Raw genomic sequence first — 10962 nt, 5'->3', positions numbered from 1 at the left:
CCGGAAGTAGCAGCAAACACCGTAGAGATGCATCAGAACAAACCGTTTGCGACGCACTTTTAAAAGGTGAGACGTTTAAAGAATAATATTATCTTATTCTGTATATTATCAGTACATCTAAATAAAAATAACTTGTAAATTAAAACCTTATAGTTGAGTATTACTCATTAAATTAGGAGATAAGGGATGTTATCGGATAACTAACAGATTAGGCAAGGATTGGAGCTGGATAAAGTTAGTAACTGAACACCCTATTAGTTGTAAAATCTTTGCAAATACCTCACACATTTTTTGTTGTTGTAATTTTTATTTATATTTAGATTGCTCCTGCTGACTTGAGCCAACAATTTTTTCTCCTCTCCATGTCAGTGGGGAAGCCATACATTCAGCACACCTTTCTCTGAGCTGATTGGAGCATCCCCATGCAGCACAGCAAACCATGCAGACTATGCAACGACAACATGAAAGAAAGGACACATACAAAATGCTTGGCATGCTATTTAATTTATTAGAAATGTATTCATGAATTGCTGTAAATAGTTATTGCATTTATTTGAATAAAAATACAAAAAAAGTAATATCGTAATATATTATTACAATTTAAAATAACTGTTTTCTATTTTAATGTATTTTAAAAATGTAATTTACTCCTGTGATGCCAAGCTGAATTTTCAGCCTCATTACTTTTGAACGGCAGTTTATATACGAGTATGCTTAAGTTGTTTTAAAGCTGAATATATTGTGTATATGAATAAGTATTGTAAGAATTATACATTAGATATATAATATTTATAATACATAAATAATTATATTACTATATATAGAATTGTAAGAATTGTAAACAATAAGCTTCATTTCACTAAATTTTACATTTACGTAACTGCTGCTAATAGTTAATAGTTCATTGACCCATTGTGCGGTGCGAGCTGGAAATCACCTGTCACCAGCCTGTCTCTGTACTATCTGAAAAGTCATAAATATGACATTAGTTACCATGAGATTAGTGAAAACAATGAACATGAGGTAACATAAAAGGCAACAGAAACCCTAGCCTGAAATAAGTTGAGGCAAATAACGGTAAGCGAACACTAATCCTCAAATATTAGCTGATTTGATCTTTAAAAAACAACATCGCTGTAACAACATACTCATGCTACATACATATGTCGGTGTGTTACATAAATATATAAAATAAATGCATTTATTGACTACTAATTACCAGAAATCGCAGTTCTGTCACTCTACTCTAACAGTTTGGAATGACCGCAAAAGCACTTCCTGGAACTATCTGAAATCTACGTGAATCACGTGACGATCAAGCGTTTAGAACTTCCGTTGTCGCAACTCTCCTTTATATGGCTCTGGCCTCACAGTCAACTCGAGCACGCGCATGCGTTTTAGCTGAACCAGTCTGAATTATTATTTTTTTTTTAGCGTGATCTGATCTAAAGAAGCACAATTTGTGGTACCGACCTTGTCAGAATTTTACTGCTGAGATTAAACATGTTCTTTGATCGTAATCTTGACTAAGAAATGTCGGTCTTTCCCCATTCAAGTCGATAGGAGCTGTACTTTAATGCCACTTGTTTACAAAGAGAATAACTGCCCAGCCTGCCCGGGAGCGTTCCAAAGATGGCCGCCGAGTGTACTGACTTGCCTTGAGAGACTTTGGTTCACATTCAACCATTTTAAACCCCGGATATTCCGCATCTTTACTCTGGCGTAATGTGATCGACACACGTATCGCCGAATTAGAGCTGCCAGTGAACATTATTGACAGCCATATTGTCCAATAAGCGTACGAGCTTCGGCAGCTATGGCGTCTGTGCCCCGTCTGCTGATTTGCAACCCGCCGAAACAGAATCGGTGAAGAAGGGGACGTTCGATCGGTTCGCCATGGACTGTTCTAGGATCAGTGACGTTTAAAAACTACTCTAACCATACAGTGGTAAGTAAGGATACTGTCAGCAACTTGAGTCTGATTCAAGGTTAGCGCTCTTACTCAGAACATTCCAAGTAAAACGGACCAGACCTTTGAACAATTTTGAGCACAATAAACGGTGGAATATCACGTTTCAAACGTCAAGGTGGCTTTGGCCCGCCCGACTGTTGATTAAAACAAGTAGATTATTTTTCCTCTTGAAATCAGCACCGACTTATTTACTAAGCTTTCAGTGCAAATTACTTTTCTTCACATGCAGTAAATATAAAACGTACTCCTGTTCAAATGCATTTGTTGTAACCCAGTTTAATGTCTACTCGGTGATTATAATGTTCAGTGTGTGAAAGAAACATACCGTCGTGCGCTCTCACATGCACGCGCACTGAAAGTTCGTCGCGCTGCTGTAAAAACAAAAAACGTGACGTCAAGAATTCTAATGTTCGTACATCTGTTAAGTGTGATATGTAACTACATCACTTGCTTAGTAAAGTATAGAGTATGACAATAATTTAATAATAAATATCAAAAATCATTATGAATATAAGATAAAAACCTAACCCCATTCATGGTCTAATTAATCTCTGCACCTTATTTGACAGTAAACAAAATGTCTATTTTCATAATGTTATTATTAAAATAAAACAACTTGCCACAATGTGATGTATATCCTTCTTTCACTAGAAAATATGTCACATTTTGGAAGAAAAAGGTGTTGCGATTATTTGCTATTATTTGTTTACTTTTTTGTTGACTTACTGTTTTACTCATACATAATATTATATCTATTTAATACAAATATTTTCAATTTCTTCTTGTTTGTCAGATACAAAGTTACATAAAAAAAAAAAAACTGTCATCATTGTGTCTGTAAGAGGGGAAAGATGGATCCGTCTGCAGGTATGCACATGTCCGCCATATCCCAGAATAGTGATGTCGTCCACGTCTCTCTCGGTAACCCCATTATAAGCATGTATCAGCCTCAACCTCAAGTGCAACCTCAAAACATCACACAAATCATGACACAGCACATGGTACCTCAAGAATTATGTCAGGCCGTACCACACACGGTCCCATCACATGTCCAAATGGCATCTCACATCCAGAATCAGTCACACGTCCAATCCGTGACACATCTACAGACCCCACCGCAAGGCCACATGGAAGCACAGGGCCATATCCTGACACAGGGCCACGTATCCACTCAAGGTCAATCAGAGAGCCAGAGTGCACCGCTCCCTCAGGATGGTGCTGTTAACTCACTACAGGTACCTTTTGCAGAGGTAGCCTCTCTGCTGGACCCTAATATGAAGAGCTCAAAGGCCCGTAAGTATCATATCCATTACGATGAGGTAAAGAGGAGATTGGAACCACCTGAGAAGATGTCGCTCCGATCTATGGCTGCCTACACGAGAGTCAGCCGAGGTCCGGCTAGTAAGAAAACACTCTTGGAGTCCCTCAATGTCTTTGGTCTGTCACCAAGCACCAACACAGCAGTGTCCAGTTCTTTTTCTAAACTAACTGAAGGTAAGCCTGGACCATGCTCTAGCACAAGATAATATGATTTTTAGACTCTAGGTTGCAGTGAAATATTTCTACATAAATTCCATTTGAATTGGACACTGAGAAGGAATCGCAAATTATGTGAATTTGTGTTACTTGCAGGTGACACAGCAGCCCTTTGCAAAGACATGAAAGACTTTGCACTGCAGTATGTGGATTATGAGAACATGGCAAAACAGTTGCTTCCTGAAACAAACCAGGTTCAGCACTGGTCAAAAATCATTGAGACAAGGTAAAGCATTGGATTTAAACAGTATAGTGTTTATTTAAACTACAATTAGGGATGCACTAATGTATCTGCCACCGATATTTATCGGCCAGTTATTGACCAAATGAAAACCATATTTAAAATCTGTTTTAAAAATGAAAACAATGATATGAAAAAACAATGGTTCATCTATAATTAATTATCAGCACATTGTAAAAACTCAATGAAATCAAATGCACACTCTAGAAATATTGATAACCACAGAATGTAGAAGGATTGGCACTCCTAAGAACATATAATATTACATTTCTTTTCTTTCTCATCCTCACATTAATGAGGAAAAACTGTTTTTACAGATGTGACAGTTGTTAAAGTGGCACTTACCTATAAATGATGAGGTAAAACCATCCAAAACTCTTTGAAACCAGCAAACTTTGACTTCTGAGACATTGGTATGGTAGCCATAAAGGCTGCACAATTCATTTAAATTGCAATATGGTCTTGCACTATTACTAAAGCTTAAAAATAGACAGTCTTCAGTCAGCATCATCAGTCAGCAGTCAGCAAATCAATCAGTCCCAATGCCCTCTTAAGTCCTCGTGGTGGCATATTTACTCGCCTCAATCCGGGTGGCAGCGGATGAATCTCAGTTGCTACCCGGCAAATGTGCCACCTGGCACATTTTTAAAACATTTTTAAAAAAAAATCACGTGGCTTGTTGAGTGCGTTACCACAGAAACATAGCGTGTGTGGAGGCTTCACGCTACTCTCCGCAGCATCCACGCACATGTGACTCTACTCTCCCTAGCAACTGGGCCAATTTGGCTGGGGTCACTCAGCATGCCCTGGATTTGAACTCATGACTCCAGGGGTGGTAGTCAGCGTCTTTACTCGCTGAGCTACCTAGCTACCCAAATGTTGCCCTGTAACAATAAAAAGCTTTTGTACCTCATTGTACATTTTTAAAACATAATTCCTGAGCAAACAGTGATCTGATGACAAAGTAAGGTAAGTTTTTTTTTTTTTTAATCGGTATCGGACAAAAATTTTCATATTGGTGCATCCCTAACTACAATGTTTAAAAGTGTGTAACTTCTGCAGTGTTAGGGGATTCATGGTTCTGGTTAGATTCAAACAGTTATTTAACAGTTGCTTCTTGTCAAACAGGAACTATCTAGAGGAGATGCGGAAGATTTTCAACGCCCCTGTGAATAGCCACTTGTTTTCCAATGTTACACACGGTCTTGGTAATGGAATGATGGACGTGGCTCTTGATATCATCGATAATGTAATCGACCGCCAAATTCGAATCCTCTCAGGGAACACAGACCCCAGACCTGAACCTCCAGTTAGAAGGATCCGGAAACGCAATCGCAAGCCCAAAACTGCCACCGAAGATGGTAAACCTAAAGAAAAGGGTAAAAGGGGACGGAAGAGAAGCAAACAGATGTGTATGGATTCTGCTGTTCCAGATGTTCCACAGTCCACGGAGATGGAGAGCGGCGTCTTAACCCTAGTCTCCGTAGGTTACGAAACCATATCAAGTGGACTTAACACCAACAATGCTGGTCTTGCATAATGCCATGTGCCAGAGCGGCACAGAGAGACACTGAATTTTGAGTGCTAAAATTCTTGGAAGAAAATTTTAGTTTTATAACCTTATCTCAAGAGTGAATACTTTCTCTCTCAATCGTAAAAGTTATTTAGATGTTCCTCAGGTTGAGTGTCATTTTCCTTGACCGGGATGTTTTGGTTTAAAACCTCACCAGTTATTTGTTGCTGTCAACCTTTTGTTTTGTTGTTCATGGTGAAGAAAAAATGTACACAGACAAGCTCTATGTTGTATTCTGATTAAATAGATTGTAATATCAGTTTCTGTTAGTCTATTTTTAGTATTCTATCTTTGATATGTTCTTTTGATTCAGTTGTACTTGATTTTACAATCTCAGAGTAATTAATTTGAGCAAGAACATATCTTGTCTGATCTATTTATTTTCTTTTTATGTCTGATGTATAGTGTATGTAAACAACTGCAGTCTACACACAATAAGTTTTGCAGATTGCTCATTAAAGCATTACCTTTTTTAAGCACTTTGTATTTTTATCAATTACTATTGCTCAGAAATGACTGCTACCTCAGAATACGTGACTTGTTGATGAAAGGTGTACTTTTACATTTCTAAGCAATCAGATGTTTTGCCTGGTGGACAATAAATTTGGTGAAAACTTCCATTTACTTGCATTGGATGAACCAAATCCAGAACATTGACCAGTAGATAACTACCTAGCAGCCATCTTGAACATTGTATTACCATTGTAGAAATGTGCAACAACCACTTAGAACACCTTAGCAACCAGCCACAACACCCCAGTATCGTGACGGTAACTTATGCACTGGCAAGCACCACTAATGTTTTCTTTAGGAAATATGTCTTGTTTTTTTCCATCCTCATAAATATAAAAAATAGTCTGTTTTTTGGGTTTCAATTATTATGCTTGATCTGGGTCACCCAATTCAAAACCACCCATTTCAACTGTGTTTTGCATTTTTACACAAAGCAGCATTTCTGTACCCCAGGCAGGCTTTTGTTTGTTTTTCCACTCTCTATTGTGCCCTCTGGGATATGTTTGACTCGGGTGTGCTGCAGTTCACAGTGTCACATACAGGTGGCTTGTCCACCTTGGGGCTTTGGTAAGACTGAGGATTTGGAGTGCAAGTGTAGGTCTGTATCGAAGCAGGTGGGGAGGAGAGACAGAGACTGAGAGGAAGAAAATAAACTAGCAAGGGAGCGCGGAGCATGCTTAACCAGACAACAATAGCGACAACATCTCAAAAACAGATTGAGGACAAAACAATCTTGACAAACATGGTACGGAATTTTAAAATGTAGGGATAGAAAGGTAAAAATGTTTGATATTTTAGAAAAAAAATGTAGCCTAGACTTTCGTGGTAATCTGGGTTGTGTGCAGAGCTGAGAGAATTTAACAGGTCAACACAACATCATATAGACTCATATGGACAGGATGGGGGTCAGTCGTGCACTGCCCAGCATACCCAAGGGTAAGTAATAGTAGATGCTATGGAAAGACTGAAAGGATGTACAGTTTAATTAAATAAGTTAATGAAAAACAAACTAAATTTATTTTCTCATAGATTCATTAAGCGCTGCAATAGTGGCCATCAGTGTGAGCACAGAACTTGTGGAGGAGGAACTAAAGCCATATTTGGATGCAGTGCTGAATGTTGCCATTGAAAGAAGTGAGTAGGCCTATATATACACAGTACTAGATGAGCACTTGTCTAACAAAAAAAGCAACCCCACTGAGCAGTATTTTGTTACTTAAAAAAACCCTGTATATTATGCCTCTATGAAGTAGTCATCTGTATGATAATGTAAAATCAAACCTCTGTTGATAAGTATGTGCTTCTCTTTGAACGGGTTAGATGCAGATTGTGCCAGGAATTTGTGTCATGCTTGAAAGCTGCTTTGAGTGTATTGTAATGACACATTGGCTTTAGACATGCATGAGGCTACTATCATAGTCTATTACATGGCTGTCTGAAAAATGTGTATCTGATTGGTCAGTTGTGGCATCATACTGATAAATATTTTTGTATAATGTTTAATTGACCACTGTCTCAAGCAACCGACTTCATACATAGCTGTGCTAGTTTCATGTCTCTCATATCGCTCTGCAATCTCTTTCTTCTCACATATTAAAATTAACTCAAAACTATTTTTAATGTATTTTTTTATTTATGTGGCAAATAGCTGTTTAATAAGCAGTCCATATAATAAAATAAACCCAGAGTTTATTTTGCCACTATGACCGGCTGACTGTATTATCACTTATTTCTCACAGATAATTTGGGCTCAGGTATAAAAACATATTTAATGTTAACTAGGATGGCTATAGCAAGGATATCAGACCCCTGTGGATTTGAAAACAGACAGTCTAATCCGCATTTGTCTCTGTTTAGAGCTATTAAGTGACAGGACTGATTAGCCAGACTGCTTGCTTACACACAAGCAGCCAGATGGCCAGCTGTGAGAGACAGTGTACTTGTGTACTTTACCCTGTACTTCATGAAAACATTTTTTTAAGGAGGGACAGATATGGCATTTATATACATTTTTGTGATATTAACATTATGCCATAAATGCTGCCGATTGAGCTTAACTTGTATTCAACCAGGAATATTTCTTTAACATTTTGGATAATTATATATTTGTTGTAGAGGATGGGTTGATTTGTACTGTATGTATCTTCATTCTTTGGATGGCCTCCCATGCATGTGTTTTCTGCCCTAGAGAAAGGCATCGCCCATCAGGTGGCAGAGAGTGGGATTCTGCCTGTTCTGGCTCAGATATTAAGAAGAAAGAGCACGCTTACCACTCACACAGCCAAACTGGTGGCTGAACTTGCCAGAGATGGTAAGAACATCGTTTTTTGAAGAAATGCAATGTGGGGGGTGTAGCTTAGTGGTTAAAGATATGGGCTGGAAACCAGAAGGTTGCAGGTTCAAACTCTACAAGCGGCCATTCATGAACTATTAAACCTGAGCTAGACACCTAACTCCAGGTTGCTCTGGTAGAACTGTCTCTGTAATTGTTGTACTGTAAGTTCCTTAGGATAAGTGACAAATTTTTCTTTTGTTCACAAATAGGGTCACAAAAGCCTTGAGATCCTGTTTTCTAAAGTAACTTCATACTGGTGGTTAAGGAGCTGGCTTGGAAATAGCCCCATACAATAACAAAAAAGTACCAAAAAGCACCATGCAACTAACATAGTGTTTAAGACATGTACCATGGTAGTACCATATAAATATCATGCTACATGATTATGATAATCATTCAGTACAATTGTATTACCATCCAAACCATCACTGTATTGTGGTACTGCTACAGTACTTTTTTGTAGAGGGCAGAAACATACTTTAAAGTATGTGAGCGCAGACCCATGCGTTTGGCCAACAGATTGCCAACGTGCAATTCGGTTGAACATACTAAATAATGCGCATTCTTGTGGTACTGTGGCGGAACTCAGTACTCAAGGGGGTGATAGAGTAATGTTATAACCATCCAATACCATCAATGCTTAACATTAACATCAACCCACCTGCCAAATGCGAGTAGAACACGGCAGTGGCGGGTAACTCCTTCACTCTTTCTAGCCACTTTGGCAGGTGACGTTTTCAGAGTTTTTCCTGCATTGAAATTTCTGTGAATGTCAGGTACACATCTACGTAAATTGAAATATATTCATCAAGCGTTCAGTGCTTTTTAAGTGCTAAATATGCCTCTCATATTTGAAATGCGGATCTGCACTGGGCAAATGGTTTAGCACAAACCACCACATCCAACAGAGGACATCAAGAGCTCTAGGATAGCGAAAAGTGGAACTTGCGTGAGTCAGTTGGGCTTCACTCATTATCGCAGCGGAGACCACAGAACCCATTTGTATTCTACAGAGAATATTCAACTTTAAATTGCTTTATGCAGGAAGTCAAACCAGTCAAGGCTAGACAGACCCAACATTACAAACATTACCTACGAGGTAAAAAGACAACTCACCATAGAAGTGGAGAGATCCCATTAATGCTATATTGGCCCTTGGGGCAACATTGAGAAAGCAAAGCATACTTGTGTTGATTTGCATAGAGAATTTTTCAGGCTTAAGGGTAAGAAGATGGACCTTTTTTCATTGTATCTTTAGTCACTGTGACTCTGAAACCCAGCGTTAAATAATTTTGTAAACTCTATTGATTACTTTTGTCTGTTCTTAGCTCCTGTAAGAGAGCAGTGCTTTGAGACAGGCATTGTGTCTGCCCTTGTGACCTTATTGCTCAGCCAAGATCAGGACCTTCTCCTCCACGTTAGCCAGGCCATCGCCAGAATCTGCTATGACAGTAGTGAGTACAACTCCACAGATTGTCATTACATTTGTAGCACCATGCCTGAGGAGGCACTGAAGCCTCCTCCTCACCTACATTGGGTCTAGCAATGTCTATGATCGGTGTCTTGACAATTCTGTCTTCTATGGTGCTAATCCTTAAATTTGGTTTTGAAAGTTATGTTTTTGTTGCCAGACTTGCAGCAGGAGAGATTCCTGAGGCTTGGAGTGGTCCCACGACTGGTATCAGTTCTTCTACAGCACAGTAGAAACGAGGTTCTGCTGAGTTCTTGCTTGCTGGCCCTCTGTAACCTGGCCGACATGGGTGAGGAGGATGGCTCTATGCTCTCCTGGGAGGAAGGAGCAAATTTCGGTGAGGGGGAGCGCCTGTTCCATGGCACCTCACGTTACTCTTTCGGTCTAACTTCAGCCGTGACAGTGGTCAGACTGAAACAGTGGACTAACGGCCAGTACTCTGTGACAGTAGAAGTGCTTCAAAGATGCTCCACAACGCTGTGGGGCACAAACATCGGCCGGCAGACAGGGCACCGCTTACAGAACTTTCCCCACCTAGGCAGTTGCCCCAATTTGTATAAAGTTATAAAATGCTCAGTGAAGAACATTCCAAGGAACCGCAATCTTAGGGCAGCTATGTTCCACACCCTCTTGTGAGCCTGAACGTTTATGGTAATGCTCTCAGACTAATGATATTAAAGGAATAGTTCACCCAAAAATGAAAATTCTGTCATTATTTAATCACCCTCATGTTATGATGACTTTCTTTCTTCTGCAGAACACAAAAGGTGATTTTATGAGGAATAACCTGGCCACTTTTGCATATAATGGAAGTGAATGAGGATTGGGACTGTCAAGCACCAAAATGATAAAAAAAAAAAAAGCACAAGAAAAGTGGTCCATATGACTTGTGCGCAATGTTTCAAGTGTTCTGAAGAATACGAAATAGCTTTGTGTAAAGAACAGACCATTATTCACTGATAAACTTCCCCTTCCAGTGGGCTGTTCACGGCTTTAACCAAATAATTAAGTGGAAATAAAGACCCAGAGTAGTCAGATTCGTGAACAAATTAAACAGACCAGTGTTGTGAACTGAATAAATAATTACATTTCAGTTTCAGTGTCTCACACAAAGGTATCGTATGGCTCCAGAATACTCAGGATATAACTTAAGAGTCAAATGGACCACTTTATGGTGCTTTTTTCTCCTTTTAGAAATTGACAGCCCCAGTGCTCATTCACTTTCATTATATGGAAATGATTAGCCGGGATATTCGTCAAAAATGAACCTTTTGTGCTCCACGGAAAAAATTTCATACGATTTTGAAACAACCTGAGGTGG

General features: G+C 39.1%; 2 protein-coding genes across 4 annotated transcripts; both read left to right on the top strand.

The window, feature by feature from the left end:
- Positions 1-1855: 1855 nt before the first annotated feature.
- On the top strand, positions 1856-5777 carry LOC127626885 (uncharacterized). 2 transcript variants are annotated; one of them, XM_052102988.1, is made up of 4 exons: positions 1856-1948; positions 2766-3466; positions 3605-3734; positions 4878-5777. In XM_052102988.1, exons 2-4 carry the CDS (start codon positions 2824-2826, stop codon positions 5287-5289), a joined length of 1185 nt encoding a protein of 394 aa, XP_051958948.1. In that variant the 5' UTR covers positions 1856-1948; positions 2766-2823; the 3' UTR covers positions 5290-5777. The 2 variants fall into 2 exon arrangements, with proteins under 2 accessions (XP_051958948.1, XP_051958949.1); XM_052102989.1 differs by lacking the exon at positions 1856-1948 and adding an exon at positions 1962-1988.
- A 666-nt stretch (positions 5778-6443) lies between these two features.
- si:dkey-21e13.3 (uncharacterized protein LOC100150043 homolog) lies at positions 6444-10936 on the top strand. 2 transcript variants are annotated; one of them, XM_052102992.1, is made up of 6 exons: positions 6503-6580; positions 6681-6771; positions 6865-6969; positions 8024-8146; positions 9499-9624; positions 9802-10936. In XM_052102992.1, exons 2-6 carry the CDS (start codon positions 6726-6728, stop codon positions 10275-10277), a joined length of 876 nt encoding a protein of 291 aa, XP_051958952.1. In that variant the 5' UTR covers positions 6503-6580; positions 6681-6725; the 3' UTR covers positions 10278-10936. The 2 variants fall into 2 exon arrangements, with proteins under 2 accessions (XP_051958951.1, XP_051958952.1); XM_052102991.1 differs by having other exon boundaries at positions 6444-6771.
- The last annotated feature ends 26 nt before the right edge of the window (positions 10937-10962 follow it).

Source organism: Xyrauchen texanus, chromosome 33, assembly GCF_025860055.1.
Source record: "Xyrauchen texanus isolate HMW12.3.18 chromosome 33, RBS_HiC_50CHRs, whole genome shotgun sequence".
Classification (NCBI taxonomy): Eukaryota; Metazoa; Chordata; class Actinopteri; order Cypriniformes; family Catostomidae; genus Xyrauchen; species Xyrauchen texanus.
Note: the sequence above shows the minus strand (reverse complement) of the source record. Positions and strands in the feature narration are given on the sequence as shown.